The following is a 25,462-nucleotide window of genomic DNA, read 5'->3' as shown; positions in this document are numbered from 1 at the left end:
ACTAAATTACAGTTGTTGACTGGGTTTATCTGCAGAATGATTATCAGTCTATGTTTATCATCAGTCAGTCTATGAAACATAGTAGCATATTATGAAATTGAAAGTCTCATATTAACTTAGAGAAAAATATTCTCAAATAAACAAACAAAAAGCCTGAACATGGTAAAAGGTATGACCAAACACACCACCAGCATGTCACACAGCATGTCATTCCAAGAGGGCCAAACATCTGCTCAGGCCAAGGCCCTAGGGTACTTTTAGGTTCTTTATGGAACATGTACACATTTTCTCATTTAATCTCTAAAAGATCTTATGAAGTATATACTATTAATATTTCTGCATTTTACACATTAGGAGACTGAAGTTTAGAAGTATTGGTTAAACCTACTCAAAGCCACACAGCTAATAACAAAGTCTGGATCTAAATTCACAATCTTAAATAATATACTATATAATCTGTACACTCAGTCACCTGTTTGGTTTTTCACTAAATCTCCAAAGAGTCAAAATTAACCATTTCTTTCAGACTTACTAAAGTTTCAGGAAGTATACAATTTTTAAAAACCTTTAAGATGATCAAGAAATAGTAAGTTTGTTAGCTAATGTTGAAGACATTTCTATTAAATTGAAATGTTAACGAAGTTTTAATATTTGTTACTTCTATTCCTAGGAGACAAATGTCTATTTAAAAATTTTAATAATCATGTGAACACTTCACCTTAGAGGCAAAGGCAACCTGTACTCATTTAAAGCAATTCCTTGGAAATCCTAGGAAATCAAATTTTCCAGAATTCAAACAGAAGGAGAGTTACCACAAACTTACTTTGACCTGAGGGTAAGACTTCTTGTTCTTTTCGCTAGAGGCACCAGGTAGTCCACCATGGGATGGGCCTTCACAAACGTAACGGAAACGAAATCCTCTCTGCAAAGGTGAACGTTAAGCCAATTAAATTTGAGAAATACTTATTAAACATTTCAGCAACAAAGATACATACAAAGTTTTAAACCTTATGTCTACTAAATGAGAGAAGAAAAACATGAAACTGTGAAAGAGGGCTCTGTAAATGAGAATCACTTTTCCCATAATCTTCCTATGAAAAATGGTATTGATATTTGTACACTAAGATATGACTAAAAAGCCAGGTACCTAAGCCCGTGGGACCTCTCATGCTATGCATGTGTGGAGAGTAATCTGCTGAAGAGTTTAGGCTTTAGACTCAACATGTTACAGCTTGTTCCAGTCAGAGCTTCCTTGTCTTAAATTGCTGCTGCCAAGCTCTGAACTTTACCATATTAATAAAAGCTATGCTTCCTTAACTCTTACTTAAAGACATTCTTTTATCTACTCTGATTACAGCTGGTTCAGCAGGGACTACAGAAATGTTTGTTTAGATAGATTGTTTCAGCGTTGTAGAACACACCCTGTGCTAGACCCTGCATCTGTTGAGCTTCTCTCAGCATTTCAGAGGAGAAGATTTTTGTTTTCATGGCTATTGATATGGTCAAGCTCAAGATTGAATATTAACCTACCAGAATGATTCCAAAACTAGATAGTTCCCTTAAATACTATCTAACCCAGAAATTTCATAGATGTAGTTAATTAATGAAGAGTTAGCTGGAAGCCTTCACTATATAAACTACTGTGGGCTGACAAAACACCTAAGAAGTGCCATGTTTTTTCATTTATACAAAAGGGAAGATTATACCAGACCATCTTTAAGGTCTACTCCAGTTATAACTTCTTATGATTTATAAAGCTAACTTAATTATTCACATTTGTATACAAAGAATAAAACAAGGATAATTATGACCTCATCATCATATTAAGGGAGGTTTCACTGTATTTCCTGATTCAACTTTATAATGATGTCAACCAATTTGTGGTAGTGTTAGCAGTTTATAACCACATAGTCACTTAAGCAGATGATTTTCTTTTTACAGATTCACTTTTTGGTGAAAAGAAAATACGTTCAGATTTTTTAATGAACATTCTCACCTTTTGTTTCTACTGTGGGACCAACTCTGCATATATTGCACTAGATCATCTGGCCATCAGCTCATCACACCCACTAGCTGCTGGTGGGGGTTCGCTCCCTTACTCATTAAATTGTAGAACCCCAGCAAGCATGAAGATTTTGACAGCTTTGAGCTCATGAACCAATGTAAAATGTGTGCACTACTTAGACTGTACTACATTTCATTATGCCAAGTATGGTCTTGCCGTTTCTGAGCAGTCCAGGTGCCTTGAACTGATTTAAATCTCTAGGAAGCATTTGGAACTGTTCCTACATTCTCCAAAAACTTCCTGATTTCCGAAGATCAGTCCTCAAACACATTTACCAGAGAAGTAAGGACTAAAGTAAATTCCCTAGTCTGGGAAATTTCCTCAGTGCACACATAGGTCTAAAGTGTATGATCAACTCATCACAGTGAGACCTAAAACAACTCCTTGGGAGATTCCAGATCTAAACACAAGTGAAGCCTTTGGAGATGAAGTTTCAGAGGTACTTCCTTTGTTTTGATTCTCACACAATTCATATGTTAAAATAATTTACAATTTAAGCCCTATGCCTTTTGTAAGCAAACACTTGGTTTTTTAAATAATTAAACTAAGTTTCTAAAACCATGAAAAAAACAACACATGTATAATAGCCTCTAGAATTAGCTAACCATAAGAATAGAGGTTTACTTGACTGCTAATCAACTTAAACACAGTTTGAGTTTTTGAACAGTATTAGTTAATTAACACTGATTAATATGCAACAGAACTGGATGTTCTAAAAATTAGTAGTCTATGCTATGACTCATCTCCGTCAGAGCTGGGGAAAATCTGTGGCTAGGAGGTCCCAAAGAAAAAAGAACCTTTTTCTAACTTAAAAAAAAAAAAAAAAACCAAAAAAATGAAATACACACACACACAATTCATTATCTTTAATCACAAAATTCCTTTGGGGCAGTTGGAAAAATATAGACACGTATGTGTTTATATCTGACTGGGAGTGGTGTCAAATAGACTATAAATACGTAACAGACATTTTTGATGGTTGCATAAAAGTATCTAAATCCTCAGAAGTTTTTAACCTGAGGATGAAATTTTATAACTTTTTTCAGGAAGATGTTGTCAAATGCATTGTCTGCATGCATTTCTGATTCTAAATTTCTGAGATTAAAGTTTTGCCTTTAATCCACATTCACTCATCTCAGTAACTCCATTTGCTTAAAATGAGTCATCAACCTCAAAGGCAAGGCTACATCCATTCAGTCAGAAAGTCTGACTTGAATACAACCTTCTTACTTTCACTGAATTCAGACATCAAAATAACATCACTTTGGTAAACACATTGTTTTACTCACATAAGCTTTCATATGAATTAAAGTTTGAATTTTGGAACTACATTAACCCTTCAGGTAAATCATAAATGCCAATTTTTCCTCATGACGGTTGGATCCATAATAAGGAATTACATTTAAAAATTCTTATTGTAGTGCTATGCTTATGAAAATGATATTGGAGAAAATACTTTGGCATATGCAGACAAATACATTTAGTTGATTTCATAGACTACCTACATCTTAAAAGCTGGGAAATTTTCCAGGATGCCAAAAATCCCATAGAATTTTAAGGGATAAAATTCCACTGGGAATTGATGACCCTCTGTGAGAAATAACTCCTAAAAAGAGTTGAACATGGAGGTAAAGCAATGGAGTTTTACTGGCAGCCTGTGGAGTCAGGATGTGACACCTGCAAGAACTAGAACCATGCCCCAAAGTTTCATATGGCAGCAAAAACTTTCATCTAATTTCAACCTTACAAGGATAGCCTGTTCAGTAATCATGAAGACATTTATATCAAATGCTGACCAAATATAATACATATATAATGTCACAATTCTGGAAACCACAATGCAGTGGATGCTTTATTTAAGCTTGTGACCTAGTTAGCATGTGTTAAATGTTACAAAATGCAAAAGTGTTTCACTCACCTAAGCTAATGAAAAAGAATACTTAGAAAATGTATTGGGTAATATAGCTGCAAGAGGACAGTTATCCATATCCTCCATCACACAAAACTGTGATTAGTTCATCCATCCAAAGATTTACCGACTGTCCTCATTCTGTGAGGAACTATACCATCACTTCCATTCCCTAATAATTGAAACCTCCTATATGCAGACATTAAGGACTGCCTTTCTTTCTCTTTCACAGCATTGGTCCCATCCAACTTCCTATAAATATCCACAGACTTGGATACAGTGAGGAGGCCATTTCAGTTCTGAGCTATCCTCTACAGACTCTAGTGGTAAGGGGAAGAGCCTGATAAAATGTTCCTCTCCTGACTCCAAAGAGGCTGAGTCTAAAGCTAACACCAGAGGGAAGAGAATTCAGTAGTTCATTCTAACATTTTACTTTCCACTGGTACTTTTAGTATGTTAGTTTACATGTTCCAAAGGCAGCACAGAAAAGGGGGGCTACCAAAGGAAGGAGGAAGGCTAAGAGGTACTACATGTGCAAGGATAATAGAGGGATGTCACTCAGTACATGTGAACTGTATGCATACGTATTTCTTCATAAATGAAAATAAATGCAAATCACCTCTGCCTTTCCTGGGAGTGGCTGGTAAGTTAAGCTAGTAGAGACAGCAGAATACTGTAATTAACTGTAATTATAATACTGTAATTAACTGCAGTTTTACATAACTATGTACTGAGGCTCAGGACAGTGTGAACAATGACTAAGAGAAATGTAAAGTGAATGAATAAAGCTGTTACATAATTTGTCAGGTTGTTGATATTTCAGATAAGCTACTTCCTTCATAGAATTCATTTACTATTCTTCAGTGCTTATGATCTCAATATTAGACACTGGAATCTAACATTTAAAGTCCCACCCCTTTAATCTTACCTGTTTAGGTTGCTCTAATATTTGAAGATATGGGCCATCTGCTAAAAACAAAAACAACAAACAGAAACCAAAAGAAACTGTGAGGCTTCTCAAATTTGGTATAAAATGTAAAGCAAGTCAAAAACTGAAATTATGTTTTTATGTAGAAATTTCAAATGAATTTTTGGTTAAAATTCCACAAGGATATAATTTCTCTTCCTTGTTTGAAATATTAAATTAACCCTTATTTTAATAATACTTTTAAAAGTTTAGCGAACCACAATAAATAAATGTTTGTTGAATGGTGATGGCACATTTCCTAACCCAATAAAAGGCATATGGCTGGAAAGAATTGATGTCAACAGCCTTCATAATCTTGTCTCCTAACAAAGCATTTTAAAATGACAAATACCAACTAAAAGCAGCAACCACTTCTGGGCACTATGATATTTTCTTTGGCCTTCACATCATTAGACACTGACTTTCATTCCTCAAAGACGGTGGCCTTAATGTGAAATTAAAAGATACTCATCTAGCAACCTGCATATATATGTATGATAGACAGATAATGATTTCAGGCTACCTCTTTTTCCTTACACTAGGTTTTATGTTTTTCTTACTAAAAGGGAAAGTACCTTCATTCCTTAACTGGTTAGTTTGTTTCCCCTTTCCTCCCCGACACTCCCAATGTGATTTGGTCTATCAGACATAGTAAAATTTTCATATTAATCCATAACTTTTGATGTTTATATGCAATTTTGAATATTGTGCTGTCATATAAACTATGTTCTAAAACAGCTCAGGCGTTTTATAAAATACTGAAAATTATTTAATTGAAGATAGGTGCATGCAAATTAATTATTGTATAAACACAAAGAAAACTAGAGGCTTAATCCATACTCTAATTTATCTGACTCGAAAATTCAAAGGAAAATCAGAATCTCTGATAACATAAGTACAAATTGTTCAATATGAAAAAGTCCTTAAGCTTCCCAGTTGATTTTTTATGTCAATAGTATAACCCATACCTCTGAAGTAAATAAAGGGATATGGCGGTTCTCATTTATCTGAATGTATATTAAGATGTTTAGTGCTAAAAATATTTTAGGAGAATGCTTGTATGTCCATTTTAATCTTCATTTTCTTTCAGAAGAAGCTCAAGACCTCTTATTTTAGATAAATTTGTGAGGAGATAAACCTTCAGGTTGAAATTAAAAATAGGCCGGGCGTGGTGGCGCAAGCCTGTAATCCCAGCACTTTGGGAGGCCGAGACGGGCGGATCACGAGGTCAGGAGATCGAGACCATCCTGGCTAACACGGTGAAACCCCGTCTCTACTAAAAAATACAAAAAAAAAACTAGCCGGGTGAGGTGGCGGGTGCCTGTAGTCCCAGCTACTCGGGAGGCTGAGGCAGGAGAATGGCGGCAACCCAGGAGGCGGAGCTTGCAGTGAGCTGAGATCCAGCCATTGCACTCCAGCCTGGGCGACAGAGCGAGACTCCGTCTCAAAAAAAAAAAAAAAAAAAGAAATTAAAAATAAACTACAACATAAAAGAGAATTTATTTTTATTTATTTATTTATTTACTTACTTATTTCTTGAGAAAGATTCTCACTCTGTTGCCCAGGCTGGAGTGCCATGGCACAATCTCGGCTCACTGCAATGTCTGCCTCCGGGTTCAACCAATTCTCTGCCTCAGCCTCCCAAGTAGCTGGAATTACAGGTGCCCACCACCACGCCCAGCTAATTTTTTTATTTTTTTAGTAGAGACAGGGTTTCACCATCTTGGCCAGGCTGGTCTTGAACTCCTGACCTCATGATCCACCTGCCTTGGCCTCCCAAAGTGCTGGGATTATAGGCATGAGCCACCTCACCCGTCCAGAGAACTTATTTTTATCTTTTCAACATTATGATAAATCAGGATAAGGCTAGAGAACTGGAAAAAACAAGGGTATAATTACTTCCTGTTATTATTCAAGAAATTTACAAGGAAGCCAGTTGAAAAATGACTCCATCTGAACTGAAGCATACACAAGAAAAAAAAGGGGGGAGTCACTGGTCAATGTATTAAATTACCATCTTTTGTCTGTATGAAATTCACCCCAGACATTTTAAATTACTTTTAGAAATATAAGCATAATTTAAAAATTCCCCCCAAATGGCTAGAATTTATTTAATTTTGGATAAGGAAATAAAATTGATTAGAAATAGAAATATTTTCACACTAAGATACAGCCTGTATGACAATGTAACACTTATAAGAATATTCCCTGTTATAATGGTGAAAGAACATATCAAGATAGTCCCCTAAGACAGCAACATTTGGATGTCATGAAAAAACAGAGGAGTTGGAAGCATGTTTACATTAAACTTCAAGTCTCTCACTTTTTAACTCTGCTAAAAACACCTGCAAATCTGCCATTATTTTTCCTGTAGGATTTAATTTCCTTTAACTATGTGAAAATTCATGTAAAATAGAGCCATTTTTTCTCTTTCAGGAAACACATTAAAAGTTAAATCAACTAGAAAATTAGATTTGATATGCATATATTTGTTGTTTTAAGGCCAACATTCCTTTGGCCACATTTCTGTGCCATGAAAGGGACATTCCACTGTGCAGAGAAATTTAACTTTAGACCTAAGATCTGTCGCATCCCATAGTCTTCAACAAGTACTAGATCTACTAAAGGTTTTAGATTTCAAAAAATCTAGTAGACTAAAATAATCCATTTTAGAGTTACAAGTTAATATTGGTTTAGATAATCAACCTCTCTACTCTTCAAAAATTTGAATACAACACCCTATATATCTTGGACTATAAAAATTGTACTATGACACTGCAATGAAGAGGGAAAAACATATAGATAAAAATGATGGGGTAATAACAACTAACAAATTAGATTTTTAGGTGTAATTTGAATAGTTTTTCTAATATTATGGCAAAACAATTTCTACAACACAAAGCTGTGACCACAGAATATTTACTGAGATTGTTATTTTGATAATCTTATTTTCATGCCCATAAATCTGAAGAAAAAAATTAAGAAAACATCTGCCTCAGGATACTGTTTGGTATTCACAAGACATTAAGAGGAAATGTGTGTATTTCCTGTGGACAGAACCAAGATCTTATATTTTCAATAATACATTAATACTAAGAAAAATACTTTGAACTCTAGAAATAAAAAGTTCACAAGAAACACACACACTACCAACACATTTACTGGTTCACAGGAAGCTGACCTAGAGCTCAAATTGGAAAGCACTTCACAAGATCGCAGACATGGCAGCCTAAAAATAATGTTTTGTATGGGATAAAGAGAGAAAAACCTCTGAAATACACCTTCACTAGTGAAGGTGAAAGTATAGTAGATCTACTTTTTTCCCTCCCATGAACTCCTAGAAATACTAAAGATATAAACGCAGAAAAAGTTTTCTGATCTAAAGCAAATGAAAAGTAAATACTGTAGTAACCATGATAATTTTAAATGAGAGTAATACAAATTGGATAAAATATCCCAATGAAGACAAGCAAGTCCCTGGTAAATAAAAGAGCTGATGCCCACTTCAGTGATTACCAAACTCTCTTTCACACATAACCTCCATAATTCACTTACACTGCTTTTGAACATCTGTTAAGTCCCACTGGTGACGGGTGAAGTGAGGAGAGAAATAGAACATAAAAAGAGCCATCACACCAAGCTTACATACAAATAAATCACTTTTTTTAAAGAAAGAGGCAAAATGAGTTGTTGTTGTTGTTTTTTATTACTCTTATGAAACTAAACAGTTGCCGATGGGAACAATTAAAACAGTCATGTTAGAAGGAAGGATTGTGAGTTTTATCCAACTTGTCAGAGTGCAAAGTTATAAGCTTTTATAAAGATGATTTTTCTACTGAGATGATTTTTACAATTTCTGTACACTTTGATTCTCCAGTGACTGGCACACTGGTAGCACACAACAGGCTCTCTTAGATGTTTGAAACAGAAATGAAGAGTGGAGACTGCCTCGTGTGAATCTGGGAGAAAAGACTTAAAAGGAATACAGAGATAATAAAGAAAATCCTTATATTGAGTAAAGAAATTCCTTCTGAGTAGTTCTAGCAGATATGAAATGTAGTAAACCACACAAGGGGTAATTGAGATGAAATATTTTTGCGCAAATATATTTCAAGAAAGTATATTAAAAGATTGGTTTTTAAAACAAATCACCATTTCCTTTCTAGGTATACAAATGAATTTCTAGGAGACACTATTAACAAATCCCGCATTTTACTAAGACTGAAAGCAGAACAACAGAGTAACAGGGATGCGTTTTCTTACCTGTTGGCAGTGCCATCTGTGGTTGAAATACTTCTGGATTAAATATTGTGTGAGTCAAAGAAGGATCCAAATGAAACATCTGTAAAGAAGAACATTTAAATGTTTCAATCATTATTTTTCCCACATTACATGAAAAATTTGAAGTTGGGACACCTAAAACTTTATAATAGGAATGAAACTAAAGCCAAAAACAAAAATCTGAACATATTTTAAATCAGGATTTCAAAAGATCTTCATGAGACCTAGGTAAGTTCTCATGCGTATAAAACTTTATATAGGGTTGGACAACGTTTAAGTAACAAAGGGATTTGAGAAGCATAACTCGGCTATAAAGTCCCCAGAGGCAGGGACCTGGTCTAGCTTGCTTACTGGTATATCTTCAGGGCCAAGCACATGTTTATCACAGAATAGATACTTAAATAGTTGCTGAATGAATGATTTGAAGCTTGTACTCTCTTAGAAGTATAAACAACAGAATATAATCCTAGAAATCAGTATTTCATCTATGGTGGTAAATATACCCCTCATCTAGCTATCCAATGTCAAGGCCTGAAAGAATGACAGAGAGCACCTCTGGGACTATTTACAGAATAACTGAAAATATAACTGACAGCACAAGGAGTAGAAAACCAAGCACTGAGCTCACTCATTTCTTTTACCTTCACTTTCCTAGCAAAACACAAAATACTGGAATTTAGTGGGTGTGGTAAGCTGAACAATGACCCCCTAAACATCTCTGCATCCTAATCCTCAGAATCTGTGAGTGCTACCTTATATGACAAAAGGAATTTTACATATGTCATTAACGTAATGATATTAAGATGAAGAGAGTGTCTTGAATTGCCCACGTGGGCCTGATGAGAGGGATTCAGGAAATCAAACTGAATATTAGGAAGTGTGACAATGGAAGCAAGAGGCTGGTATGATGAGAGGGTGCATAAGGAAAGTAGGCAGCCACTAGAAGCTCAAAAGGCAAAGAGATGAGAGCCTCAAGAAGGAAAGCAGCCCTGCCAGCACCTTGATTCTAGACTTCTGAGCTCCTGACTCAGAAATATAAATTTGTGTTGTTTTAAGCCACAAGTATGTGGTAATTTGTTAGGGCAGCAACAGAGAGTGAGTATGCAGTATATTTTGAAGACAGTAAATTCTATCTTAATAAATTACTATTCATTACTTACCAAAAAAATTTTTAACCGCGGGTTCATTTCAGATTTTAAAACCATATTTCTAAGCTTGCTATTTCTTTTAGCCTAAAGAAGTTATATGGTTGAAATGTCTGTGGACAGCATGGAAACCAGCCATATTTTACTTTTTATGAGACTAGTTAGTAAGTGTGCTGAACTCACTTTTCGTTTCTTTTAGTAGACAGTATTACAGCTTGTCTCCTGTCCTTAGTAGTAAATAATTGGAAGTTCTGCAGTACCGAAGATCTTAGTATGCCTAGTTAAATTAAGAGTTAAGACAAATGTCATTTAAATACAGAGTACTTCAGATCCATTTGAGGGATGCAAATTTTCAATTGAGGAAAAAAGAATGCACTTCACTTCAATGCTTGTAAGAGTAAAAACTCACTGATGCTATTCATTGTTTACTGAAAAGGAAATACAGGAATGAAAAAGCATGTTCTGCAAAAATGGGCCTCATTTCATATAGGATTTTAACAGTCTCAGAGCAAACTGAAAACCTAGCAGGAAAACTCTTTCCTGTGGTGGCTAAATGACTGGTGAGTGGGCAAAAGGGCTCACCTTAGGAGAGAGATATACTCTCCACTTCAGACTAAGAGAGTAGTTGTGTTGTGCTGCAGCTGGTATTGTTTATTAGTTCAGGGTGGAAAGCAAATTCCAGACTCCACTAAAACACTAAGGACGTGCAAACTTTAGGAAATATAAACCATCAAGCTCAAGCCAAGAAAGAAAAAAACTTCAAGACCTCTTTCCTCAAAAATGGAAATGTCAGAACATGCCCCACCCCTTTTACTGATGATCGCAAAGATGCCCACATAAGAAAAACTTTCAAAATGAATGTTTTTGGCAGGTTTTACTCTTCTGTGGCATAATCATCTCTTGTTGATAAGATTTCCTGTGTACAGACAGGAAAGGATGGTTTAAAATCAAGCAGAAACAATCCTCATGCTGGTTAGTTCGCCCTTAATTGTTAGAGAGAGCATATTAAAAGCGAAAGGTAAAACAAAGGGTTTTGATAATACAATTAGCCAAATGTCTTTGTTTCAATAAAAGAAAATGTTCCTAGATTTATCCTAAATCACCATTTAAAAAATAAAATTAGAAAGGAGCATCTTAATGCAAAAAGCAATGCATAGTCATTATTTCTAAATCAATCAGAATATTACCCAAAGTAATAAACGCTATATATGTCTATTTTATTTATAGAAATAATACCAGAGCCTTTAAAACGTATTCCACTTCTGGTTTTGTTTTTCTGGCTGATTCTTTGCATGTGCAATTTCGGAAATCCACTATTTTAAATGATTCCCACTAAAATTTAAATGTGACCAGGCTATCTTGGCACTAGTGTTCCTTCTCCTTGTCTAGTCTAGCAAACTACATCTTTCAAATCTCAGCTTACGAAGACTTCCTTTGGAAAGTCCTCCGTAACTCTGCTCTTCCTCCAAGGTAGCACCTAGTGATGCTGCTGAACATTTCTATCCCCCTCTGTGCAGAATACTACTAGAGCATATATCACCATATGAAAACAATGTCTGTGTTCTTCCTATCACAGTAGTAGCTTCCTGAAATTAGAGTGTATGTATCACTTATTCTTTTCCCCCTAAGCCAATGTTCTGGCACAAAGTAATGCTTCAATAAATAGCTGATGAATGAACAAATCTCCATGTTTCAAATACTTCTTGGAATCATTAGCATAAAAAATTTAATATTGCCATTATAATTGCTCCAGAGTCTGAAAATTGCTTTCAAATGATTATGTATACACATATACATATATATATACACATACATATACATAAGAAAGAGAGAAAAGAGGAAAGCAAAAATGTTGGTTTTAAGAACCAATGACGAGTTGATGGGTGCAGCACACCAACATGGCACAAGTATACATATGTAACAAACCTGCACGTTGTGCACATGTACCCTAGAACTTAAAGTATAATTAAAAAAAAAAGATAATTTAAGATACCATAAAAAAAGAACCAATGTAGATTTGTTAGACTATTCCAACATTTCTATTTATTTTTTCCAACATTTTTCAAAATAAAATACAGGAGAAAAAGAAAAAAGGATACTGCTATCCTTTCATAACCACTAATATAATGATAGGAACAGTTTTATGCTTCCAAAGCACATTCATCAAATATTTTTGACTCATCCCTGTTACTGTGGTGCTAGCATTTCTATATTGCAAGTGAGAAAAGTGAGGATTATGGGGACTAAGTGATTCTTCAAGTCTGAGGAGCTGATCTGTAGTAGTCAGTACTTATATAAAGATCTTCAAATTCTGAGTCCAAAGATCTTTTCACTACAACAATCTGTCTCCTTACTAGATCAGTTTTAAATAAATTTTCTTTTTGGTATAAATTGACGGGGTAAAAGTGTAATTTTGTTACATGCATAGATTGTATAGTGGTCAAAACAGGGTTTTTAGGGTATCCCTCACTGAAATAACATACATTGTACTCATTAAGTAACTTCTTATCATCTGCCCCCATCCCACTGCCCTCCCACGCCTCACCTTTCTGAATCTCCATGGTCTGTCATTCCATTCTCTACCTCCGTGTGTACACATTAAATATGCCAAGGGGCTGTAGTGGGTTAAACTGTGTTCCCTCCCAAAAAGACACCTTTAAGTCCTAATCCCCGATACCTGTGAATGTGACTTTATTTGGAAATAGGGTCTTGGAAGATATAAGCAAATTAAAATGAAGTCATATTGGATAAGGGTGCACCCTAAATCCAATGATGCCGTTATAAGAAAAAAAGAGAAGGAGATTTAGGTTTAGAGACACAGTAGAGACACACAAGGAAGAAGCGCATGTGACGATGGAGGAAGAGATTGGAGCGATACAGCTACAAGCCAAGGATTCCCAGCAACCAACCAGAAGCTAGGGGAGAGGCATGGAACAGATTCTTCCTGAGAGCCTCCAGAAGGAACCAACCCTGCCAACACCTTCATTTCACACTTCTAGCCCCCAGAACTGTGAGATAATGTATTCTGTTGTTTTAAGCCATCAGGTTTGTGGTGATCTGTTATGGTAGCTCTAGAAAGCTAATACAATAGCTATCCTGTAGTGTATATAATTTTTATGCAACAATGTGTATGAAAGCAGGGTGTGTTACTCATTTTACATGACATATCCTCTCCAACTTCACATGAAAGGATGGAGAAATTGAAATTTAAAAAAAAATACTAATTTTAGAATTTTCCTAGTGCTAACTTACTGTTGTCTTTGTATATTTTGAAATATGAATATATTTAAATAGAATTGCCAGTGAGATTATGACACTTACTTGTTCAGGCCTTCCCAAATATGGATCATCTTCTGCCATTCTGAAGCTGTATATTAAAACAAAACAAAACAAAACTGTAACAACATAATAAACTTTAAAAATTCTATCACCATGAATTCATGCAGGAATAAATTGTATTATACCAATAAGACCAAATATAATCCTTTTTTGAAGACTGTAGGAGGAGGACATGATGTAGTTCCTCTTTGGTATCTAAATCTAACAGCAAGGAGATTGCATAATCAAGGAATTACCACTTACGTATGATTCAATACCCTCGTGTTAAGCTCACCACAGTACCCTGAGTTTGGTACAAATGATCTTTATGCTTTGTATAAAAAAATTATACATACTGTGATTCTTAGAAGCCATTTCTTTTTATCACCCTCTGAACTTCAAGGATTCACAATCTTAGTTCCTTAAGTATATTGTTTTCCAACCCTTCAAAAACTTTGTGATGGTCCCAGAACTGTCTCAAAGTTTTCTACAAGGTTGAGAAGCTCAAAAGGGACTGATCAGTACTCTGCATAGCACAAGGGGAGGACTCCTATAGTGTACCAGGCTCTGTCCTCTAGCGCACGGGGTCCCCAGACCCTGGGCCATGGATAAGGCAGCACAACAGGAGGTGAGCTGTAGGCAAGCCAGCCAAGCTGCATCTGTATATACACAGCTGCTCCCCATCGCTTGCATTACTGCCTGAGCTCCACCGCCTGTCAGATCAGCAGCAGCATTAGATTCTCATAGGAGCACAAACCCTATTGTGAACTGTGCATGCAAAGGATCTAAGTTGTGCGCTCCTTAAGAGAATCTAATGCCTGATGATCACTGTCACTGTCTCCTGATGGGTCACAGTCTCCCATCACTCCCAGATGGGATTGTCTAGTTGTGGGAAAACAAGCTCAGGACTCCTACTGATTCTGCATTATGGTGAGCTGTATACTTATTTACTTCATTATATATTACAACGTAATAATAATAGAAATAAAGTGCACAATATATGTAATGTGCTTGAATCATCACAAAATCATCCCCAGTCCCCAGTCTGTGGAAACACTGTCTTCCACGAAATTGGTCCCTGATGCCAAAAAGGTTGGGGACTGCTGCTCTAGCGTGTTCCACAGAAGCAAGCTATGTTTCTGCCATTGTCCAGCTGGTACAGAAACTCTGTAATATTAAAAGTGCAATAAAAAATACAAAAATAAAAGCCCTTATTATCAAGGCTATAGGTATCAGATTTAATCAACTCCAGCTAAACATTAATATACTGCAGGCCCTAGCAATCTTCTATTACCCGGAGGCCCTCCCTGATAAAAGGGAGGAACCACGTGGTCAGATAAAGATAGTATCTAAAATCACATATCATTTGAGATTTACTTTCTTGAGAAATGTCATTATTATTATTCAAATACAAGTTAATTTTATTTAAATTTATTTAGATCAAATTTTAGATATGTGACATGAAAAATGAGAAAATTAAAGAAAAACAAGGCTGAGGGTAAACATTAATTCCTGGGGTAATTTTTCTTTTTTTTTTTCATAAAGTCTATGAAGCAGTCATGGGTACTTAGGACTGAAGATGAGAATGTCAGCTATCCACCCAAATGTGCTGTCTCCTTTCCCATAGTATTAGTATTGTAGCTGGAAATGTGTCTGCTTACCTAATGCATACCCGACACTTCGATGGAGTTAGAGATGGCCACCTGACCAAATGCTCACCAGTGCAATGTCAGAACTCTTGTGTACCACTTCTAGGTCTGGGCTTATGGCCCTTGACATGCTTCCTCCATATAAACTCAGACATGGAGAAGACCTGGCTTCTACCAAAAAGATGATGATTAACAGCCTAGGGGATGGCAGATAAATGAGAGGAAAGGAATGAGGATCCTCGAACAATGCCATGAGACAGATCTGCTTTGACCATCCAGGCTGCTCATGCTGGTGGCGATTAGAGAAAGAAATAAACTTTGTCCTTTAATCCAAATGCACGGTCAGGTCTCTTTGTTCAAATAGTTTAGCCCTCACCCTAATGAATATATCACATAACACTCCAATAAGCACAAAGTCCTCCAAAAAAGAATCTGATTTTCAAAGAAATCCTCTCCTGCTGGAGCACTATGTGAGTAAGGAAGAGTGAGAAAGCTGATGAGCATTCTAGGGGGATACAGAGCAGTGTACAACTTTAACAAAAGGGAAAAGGGCAGCTCTGAGTCCTTCAGAAGTTCGTGCAGATTTGCAGGGAAACATTTGACTAAAACAAGAAAGTAATGATTGAAGATATACTGATAGCCACAATTAAACAAATCCCAATTAAGACAAGCAGTTAAAAAAGGGAAAATTGACCTGATACAGTAAAGAGGGTAAGTCACTTGAAATTCAAGAGTTCTATCATGTTGGCTGTGTGATCTTGGATATTAACTAAACTCACTGTGGCCTTTGTTTCTTCATCTGTAAAAATGACAGATTTTGATGGAATGGACTTTTGAAAAGAATATAACCTTGTGGAGCTTAGAATATGTTAATTAGCAAACAAATGCCTATTCAAATAACATATCCCCTAAGTCTTAATATTTTTTGGTAAACTTGGATTTTTACATATGTTTATAAGTATATATCTATATCAAAGAACATTAGCATAGCTTTCAATTATATGAAGAATACTAGTAAAAAAATTACACTTAAATACAGTACTGAATACCAGCTAGAACAATCAATGTCAAAATCCCGATCCTTAGAATACCACAGGAGCTCAAACTTCCAAGAAAAACATTAAAACCATCTTTGCCTTTAAGCTTTCTGTCAGTCTAGACTGGTCTCCTGAATCTTCATAAACAGTATTAGCCTATGGTCCTCAAAAACAGAGATGAGGCCGTTGACTTGTTAATTATACTGATTATATACATTTAAACCTGTGGATAGGTTTTCCAGACTTCTGAATGTATACAGTTAACATAAAGCAGTCCTCACTCTAATTTTTAAAACTCAAACTAAACCTACTTTATTAGAACTGACGCATGATCACTACTATAGCTAAAACCTTAATGAAAATCTGTCAATTGCAAGCACTAGACAAACTGCCAAATTAAACATGATCTTCCCCTTCAAAATCCTCCCCATGATTTATACACCAATTCTTGCCAAAGGATCACAGTTTTAAAAGCCTAACAGCAGCCCAAGGCTCACTTGGGTGATAGTTAAAATCTGAACTTTTAAAACAGCCTTTGCAAGACAGTTAAGTTCACTGTGAAGAGCTGAAGTAATAGTAACGCTATGGTGATGTCAATGTTAATTCACAATTTAAAAATGAAATGTCAAAAGAAACCAAGAATCATTTGGAAAGGATGAATCACTAAGTAATATTTGCATTAATTGTAAAAGCAGGTTTTATTTCTAAAATGTTGAAATACCAACTAAGCCTCTGGAACTAAAGAATTAGAAAAGACCAGGGAAAACCCCTTCTACCTCCCTGTTCCCCCAGCCCTTCCCCTCACTTTCCCTTGCTCAGTTCTTTGCTTTTGAGGAAGGACCTTGAAGCCAAAAGGGCGATAGTAAGTTTCCGGGGGAGAAGATGGGACTAATCTCTGCATCTCTTTTCCCAATAGTGAGGTTTTTAGGAAGATTTTCACACCACGGAAAAAGAAATAGAAAGTGTAGCTAGCCAGCAACAAATAAAATAGCCAGTGAATTGCTTGTATTTTTCACATGAAAAACATAATGTTACAACTAGCTTAGTCCTGAACGTGTGATGAGTTCTATAAAATGCCTAATGGGTTATTTTCTGAACCTCTGTGACAATGCCCCCTCTAATACCAAAGTGTAGCACCAGCTTCTTGGTGAAGGCTGTAGGACTGAGTGGATTAACTTGAAAGCCACAGAATTGAGCCATTAAGGATGGAGTTGGGAGCATGCCTGTCCTTGTAACTGGGGAAACTTTCTAGGATCAGAGATATTCACACTTTTGACTACGACCTACTGTAAGAAAATATATTCTTTCTATTCCACAGGATGTCATTTAAAAAAAATAAAACCGTTTCAAATTCATTTAAATGATTTGCAGTTTGAAAAAATAAAATTTTAGGTGCCATCCAGAGAGTACAGTTGGGAATCAGAGAGAAGTGGCTCTACTTTCAATATTATATTCAGCCACAATAGACACCACTTAGGTGTGATTTTAATCTCTCATGTTGGATAGCAATGAGGATGAAACTACAAGAAAAGGGGTGGCTTTTCATCATTTCTCTGCTGGCTAATAAACTGATAAAGAATGTGAGGAAGGCTTTTCCACAGAGGAATTTTCTGGAGAAAACAAAATACTTTGCATAAAATGTGAAACACTCAAATGAGAGTATCTTTTGATTCTGCAATTCTACCTCAGGAATTTGTACTTAAAAATTATCCGAGCAAGTGTGTAAAAAAATAAGTACCAGGATATTCACTGCAGCAAGTAACTGGAAATAATCTGTATGTCCTTTGATAACAGATTGTTTAATTATAATTATCCACATTTATAAGTTAAATATTATGCAACTGTTAAAAATAATAATACAGTATACAGTATAATCTGTATACAGTAACTGGAAACTTTTACTCAGTAAGTTATATGTTTCTATATTGTAATTGTCTAACTGAATTATGTAATTAGAAATATATATTTAAATAGGAAAAAGGAGAAATTTAAACCTCTCCTGAATTTAAGGTTTAACTCTGACATCTTTAACAATTAATGACATACAGTGAATAAAACATGATAAATGAGCCAAAAACTTCTAAGCACTACTGAAATATTCATAAGAAATACAATAGAAAAATTTCAACTTTAAAAAGAGCTGCTGATTGACAACTTTCTGATATTGGCTTAGTGGTGATGAAATAAAAGTTGATGGTGGCTTAGTTACTTTTTTTTCAGAAGAGCTGATTTCTGAAAGTTTTTAAAAAGGAATCAATATTTGTGCACCACAACATTTAGATTTACATAAACTAATTTTCCATGTTTTAAAGCTCCTCCTTCCATTTCCACATCCATGTTTCATTTGGGTGCAATGTGATCAATTAACATGTAGAATAGCTACCTGATAAACACAAATACATTGTGCTTGGAGCTGGTAAAGATAAGGTCCCTGTTTACAATGGAATGTCAATCCAGTAGTGATGGCAGACACATATACAACATTCAGCTAGTGAGTTCATACACAGCATATTAACACCGAGAATAATACACAGCAAATGTTAGCCATTTTATTAGACGGCATAATAAGCAATATGTTTGTGGTAAATTATAGAAGGAGGAAGATAGACAGCAAAAGCTTTAGACATTCTGAGAAGACTCAAGTATTTTGTTTCCCATTTTACATTTATGGGTCTCTAAGGTGGCTAGCTATGTGTCACTGCTAGATAAACTGTTTGCATTTTGCCCCCAGGGGTCATTTGGCAACATTTGAAGACATTTTTGCCTGTCACAGCTAGATGGGTGGTCCTACTGGCATCTAGTGTATAAAGGCTAGAGATGCTGCTACAAACCCTATACTGCACAGGACAGCCCCTCACAATAAAGCATTACGCAACCCTAAATATCAATAATGCTGAGCATGAGAAACCCTAACGAACATCATCACATCCTGACAGTGCTTTGGTTCACATGGAGAAAGAAGTAAACTTTACTGACTACCTCATGGGTAAAGAACTGTAGCTAGAACTTCACATATTTCTCTTAATTCTCACATCAATCCTGAGAATCAATGTCCCAGATAAGACACCGAAGCTGAAGGAGAGTAAGCCATTTGCTCAGGTTCATACAGTAACGCTGGCTAATCTGACCCCATAGTCTCTGGCTCTTTCAGTTGTTTAGGAGGCAGAAGTGGTTTTCCTCTTTGGCATATAACATTATTTATTTTAATATCGCATCTTTGCTTCAGGTCTCCCAAGTTTTCTGGTTAGAGCTAGTCTACCCATAGCACAGCCTGAAAAGCAGAATAGGATTCCGATGATACACAAAATGAGTTCTTCACAAGGCAATCACCTATGAGGATAAAAATACCAAACAATGTTAACTCAAGTGATAGTTCTTTTTTTAAAAAAATATTTTCTTTGGTCAATCTCAAAAGACAGGAGAATAAAGAGATTCTCCCTGAACAATGTCCATATTCACTGATGGTATGATAAAAGTATATATACAATTATAATATTATACATAATTATATACATATACTTACATATTAAAACTATGCATTTTATATATACCTTATATATATTTTATATATTATATACGTATATACTTATATATTAATTATATCAAATGTATATTATAATTTAAAACTACAGTATACTGAAATACTACATGAATATTTTCCTTCCTTAATTTAGTCATTCACCTAAAAATATTTATGACTACTATGTCAACACCAAAGTGCGCAAGAGTGATGTAGTTCCTGTACTCACACAACTTACAGTTGTGGTAGATTGAAAACAATGACCACACATTTTTTTATGTGCCACTCAACAAGAGGAAACATTTATTTCTCTGTGCTTTGAGTCTTAGCAGACCTATGGACATGCTCTGACCAACAGGAACAGGTAGAAGCGCAAGTTCTAAACCCAGCTTTTAAGAGGCCTTGCAATGATCATTCTCTTTCTTGGAACATTGTTACCATGACAACAAGCCTGCCCCAGCCCCTGGAAAAGTAAAGACCATGTGGAGCAGAGAGAGGCAGCCCTAGCTGAGGCTCGGTAGCACCAGTTGGAGTAGCCAAAACAACTTCAGACAAACAGTAGTAGGACACCAGCTGAGTAGCTACAAACAGCACCAGTCAACTAGCCAAAAAACCTTAGAGATTAGCCAAAGCAGGCCAGGCCAGATGACCTAGGCAGCCCACAGAATTGGAAGAAATAATCAGTATTTGTCTTTTAATTTTCTTTGTGGTGATTTTTTTATGCCACAAAAGCAAACTAATGCAACAGTTTAGGAAGTAGGAAGGCAAACAGGCAAAAACAATGAAATATAGTATGTGTCATGGGAAATGGAGTGTATGTGGGGTATGGGTTAATTATCTTGGTAATTCAGTAATCACACTTTGTTAGAGTTCTAGTCAGAGCCCACTTTTTTACTCTATTGGTTTACTCAATTCCCAACTGAACAAAAGAGGCAAGTATAGTATACAAAACACTGTGGTGTATACAGAAAATTAAAACTGTTAAAAACTGTTGCACTTTCAGAGTGCAAATATTAATAAATCACCATTAGCTTTAAGCAGTGATACCTTTATGAAACAAGTTAATGTTTTAAATCCCTTCACCTGTCTATCTAAAACCAATTTCATCATTCCTGCTGCAGTGAGCCCCATTCTTGACTTTCCAATTTCTGCCAATATATCATTCTCACACATGTCTAGTCAATAACCAATTTCTGCTGATTATTTTCTTCATGTTGTCTCTTGGATCTGCTCCCTTCTTTCCAACATCCTAGGAGAGACCTTTATTGCCTCACCCCTGAATGACAGTAATAGGCTCTGCACTGTTCTCCCTCACTGCAGGGTTTCTTCCTCTTTAAGTATCTTTCACATTATATATTACTTATAAGATAAAGTTCAAAGACTTCAAACACTCAGCACATACATTATTATATTAAATCGTATTATAAGCATCAACTACTATTATGTCCCAATCAAAACTCCCTATGATAGACAGATTAATCATTCAAAATGTCTTGCTCATTTCCTTCTTGTACATTTGTTCACAGTATGCCCTGCATCCTGAAATGCCATCTTTTCTACCTCAATAGCACCCACTCTTTAAGGCTCTAGTTAAATCCAGTCTCTGCCAAGAAATCCTATATTTTTCCCATAACCTACAGCTCTGTAGTCACATAATATCTATAACACTTATATATACTGGTGATTTAACACTAGACAGCACAGTTTTACTGCAATCTAACTTTATCTGTACATTTATAATCTTCTCAAATGGACAGAACTGCCTAAAAAGTAGAGATGGGAGTTTTGCTTTTTTGTACTGCCAAATTGGAAGACACTGTTTTGTTTTGTTTTGTTTTTTAAAAAAAATACTGCATTAATTTTAAGAAGCACTGTAATTTCAATTTTGTCAGAATGTCAAATTCTGGTTTTAGTTATCACAGATTAACAGTTATCTGAACTTCCCACCTTGCTATACTCAATTGTGAAGCCATACAAAATACCTAAAGATGTAATTGAAGACACTGGACATCATAGGGCTAGTACATTATAAGGTGCTTTAGGTAAATTCTAAATTCGCCCTCACTTTTTGACTGATGATGCTTTCCAAATCATGACTCAGGGAGAGCCTAAAGAGATAACAGCAATGGGCAGAATATCACAAAGAAAGGCTTTAAACAAAAAGCAAGAGCCTCAGAAATCTACATAGGGGTCAGCTCTGGTCACTGGCCAAATACTAAGCTGTGATACTGTAGGACGAGACCCTGTAAACCTAACAGAAAACAGTTTCTGGCCATCTAAGAGCTAAATGGAAATTCCAGACATCATATAGTGCTGAGAGACACTGAAGTTGTAATGATCTAGGGTGGAAATACATCACTGAACACTATGAGCATTCAGTTGTGATTTCAGAAAGACCACACGAAGGGAGTTAGAAACATCCTAAAATAAGGGCTACTCTAAACCTATCTTAGTAAAACCAGCTGATTCACCAGTAAATTCACTGCTTGTTACAACAAAACTCAACACGTTTTAAAGGAAGACAAAAATCCCAAACTCTCTGCAATGGAATATCCACAATGTACAATAAAACATAATGAAGCCTGCAAAGAAATAGGAAAATAAGACTGAGAAAAAAAATGACACGAATGACGAAATTAGCAACCAATGACATTAAAATGGCTAATAGCATATGGTCAATAATGTAAAGGAAAAGATGAAGATAATGAGCGAACAGATAGGCGATATCAGCAAAGAATGCACACCTTTCTTTAAAAAAAAGAACAGAAATTTTAGAACTGAAATGAAATTTCACTAGATGGACTTAGCATATTTAACATTATAAAAGAAAATGCCAATAGACTAGAAGAAAGGCTAATAAAAACTCTCCAAACTGAATCACAGAGAAAAAAAGAGGCAGAAAGAAGTGAACACAGCTTCAGTGACCTACAGGACAATATTAAGCAGTCTTACATATTTGTAACATGGAATCCCAGAAAGAGAAAAAAGACAGAAAAGATATTAAAAAAAATACCAGTTGAGAATTTTTCCAATTTTGATTTTTTTAAAAGTCAACCCACAGATCCAAGAATCTCAAAGATCTCTACGCTGGATAAAAACAAATAAAACCATGATTAGGCATATTACAGCCAAATTGTTAAAAACTAATGCTAGAGGAAAAAAAAATCCCAAAACAGCAAAGTACAAGAAAGGACATATTATATATGGGGGAACAATGATAAGCATGATAAGCATGATGTTTCTGATGATCATTAGTCACAGTACAAGCTAGAAGGCATTGTAAAGGCACTTTTACAGTGATAAAAGAAAAAAAAAAGATTGGTCCAGAATACTCAGCAAATATACCTTTTAAAAATAAAGGTGAAATTGACATTTTCAAGTAAACAAGAGCTGAGTATTCATCACCAGCAGATCTTCTAAAAGACATGCTAAAAAAACTTCTTCATGCTGAAGGGAAATGATAGAAAGTTGGACCTTTATGAAAGAATAAAAAGCATCAATAATGATAAATATGTGAGTAAGCACAATACTTTGATTTCTTCTATCTTAATTTCCTAAACAGACAATTGACTCTTCACAGCAAAACAAGACAATATATTTTGGAGTTTATAACATACAAAGTAAAATGTATAACAACAATAGCACAGAAGGATAAACAGAAGTATAACACTGTCAAGTTCTCACATTAATTAATTATAGACTCAAAGATGCATATGGTAATAAATAAATATGTTTCTAAAGTGGTAAAGTAACCACTTTAGAAAATAACCAATGAAGGAGATAAAATGGAATTTAAAACACTAAACTTGATTTATTCAAAGGATGGCAGAAAAGGAGAAAAAAAAAAAGAATAAAGAACAGATAGCACAAATAGATAATTAATTACCAAGATGAGAGACTTAAAACTCAACGTACCAGTAACAATATTTCATGGAACTGGAGTAAACTCATCCAGAAGATAGAGATGATCAGATTGGATTTTTAAAAAGCAAGATTCAAGTATATGCTTTTCATAAGAATTGTACTTTGATATTAAAGACACAGATAGTTAAAATGTATGAAGATGGCACACTGGGCTAGTTATATCATACAAATGCTAAATACAAGAAAAGCAGGCTATATTCTAAAATATCAGATAAAGTAGACTTCAAGAGAACAAATATTACTAGGGACAAAGAGGAACACTGCAAGAATGAATCAAAGGGCCAACTCATCAAAGAAAAGCAACGATCTTGTTGTGTATGCACCTATTAACAAAGCTTCAAAATATATGAAGCAAAAAGTGGAAGAACTAATGGAAAAAATGACAAATCCACAATTACAGTTAAGATTTTTAACATTCCTCTCTCAGTAATTGATAAAAGCAAAGCAACAGAACGTCAGGAAATGTCTTAGTCTGTCAGTGCTGCTGTAATAGAATAGCTGAGACTGAGTAATTTATAAACAGCCCAAGTTTATTTCTCACAGTTCTGGAGACGGGAAGTCCAAGATGAAGGCACCAGCATTTGGTGTCTGGTGAGGGATGCATCCCCTAGAGGGGAGGAATGCCGTGTCCGCACAGGGCAGAGGGCGGAAAGGCAACAGGAGACAAATTTCCTCCGGCAAGCCCTTTTAAAAGGGCATGTAATCCCATCACTTCTTATAGGCTCTACCTCTTCCTACTGTCACATTGATGATTCTATTTCAACACCGGAATTTGGTGGGAACACATTCATACCATAGTAGGAAAGATATAGAAAGCTTAGGAACAAAACTGTCAATCAAAAGAACCTAGTGTACGTCTACAACAACCCCACTGAATGATTTTAGAGTCCACATTACTATTATTATTATTATTATTATATTATTTGAGACGGAGTCTCGCTCTGTCGCCCAGGCTGGAGTGCAGTGGCACCATCTCGGCTCACTGCAAGCTCCGCCTCCCGGGTTCATGCTATTCTCCTGCCTCAGCCTCCTGAGTAGCTGGGACTACAGGCGCCTACCACAACACCTGGCTAATTTTTTGTATTTTTTTAGTAGAGATGGGGTTTCACCGTGTTAGCCAGGATGGTCTCGATTTCCTGACCTCGTGATCCGCCTGCCTCGGCCTCCCAAAGTGCTGGGATTACAGGCCTGAGCCACCGCGCCCGGCCCAGAGTCCACATTATTTTTAAGTACACATGGAATAGTCACGAAGATAGATCACATCCCTGGCCATAAAATAAGTCTCAATAAATTTCAAAGAATTGAAAGCATGCAGAGTATGTTATCTAAATACGGTAGAATTAAGCCGGGCGCGGTGGCTCAAGCCTGTAATCCCAGCACTTTGGGAGGCCGAGACGGGCGGATCACGAGGTCAGGAGATCGAGACCATCCTGGCTAACACGGTGAAACCCCGTCTCTACTAAAAATACAAAAAATTAGCCGGGCGAGGTGGCGGACGCCTGTGGTCCCAGCTACTCAGGAGGCTGAGGCGGGAGAATGGCGTAAACCCAGGAGGCAGAGGTTGCAGTGAGCTGAGATCCAGCCACTGCACTCCAGCCAGGGTGACAGAGCAAGACTCCGTCTCAAAAAAAAAAAAAAAAAAAAAAA

At 35.9% G+C, this 25,462-nt stretch overlaps 1 protein-coding gene across 4 annotated transcripts in view; it reads right to left on the bottom strand.

The window, feature by feature from the left end:
• The window catches only part of NFKB1 (nuclear factor kappa B subunit 1), a 131,066-nt gene that overhangs the window by 93,107 nt on the left and 12,497 nt on the right, over nt 1-25,462 (bottom strand). The window contains exons 2-5 of one of the 4 annotated variants that reach the window (XM_023220099.3): nt 13,689-13,734; nt 9,205-9,283; nt 4,903-4,943; nt 824-922 (exon numbers count right to left, since the gene is read on the bottom strand). In XM_023220099.3, the coding sequence (XP_023075867.2) occupies nt 824-922; nt 4,903-4,943; nt 9,205-9,283; nt 13,689-13,727 (258 nt within the window). In that variant the 5' untranslated portion in view covers nt 13,728-13,734. Of the gene's footprint in view, nt 1-823; nt 923-4,902; nt 4,944-9,204; nt 9,284-10,550; nt 10,604-13,688; nt 13,735-25,462 lie in introns of those variants that run through there. The other 3 variants (XM_023220100.3, XM_023220101.2, XM_023220102.2) reach the window with 3 other exon arrangements.

The sequence above is a fragment of the Piliocolobus tephrosceles genome, chromosome 3, assembly GCF_002776525.5.
Source record: "Piliocolobus tephrosceles isolate RC106 chromosome 3, ASM277652v3, whole genome shotgun sequence".
Taxonomy (NCBI): domain Eukaryota; kingdom Metazoa; phylum Chordata; class Mammalia; order Primates; family Cercopithecidae; genus Piliocolobus; species Piliocolobus tephrosceles.
Note: the sequence above shows the minus strand (reverse complement) of the source record. Positions and strands in the feature narration are given on the sequence as shown.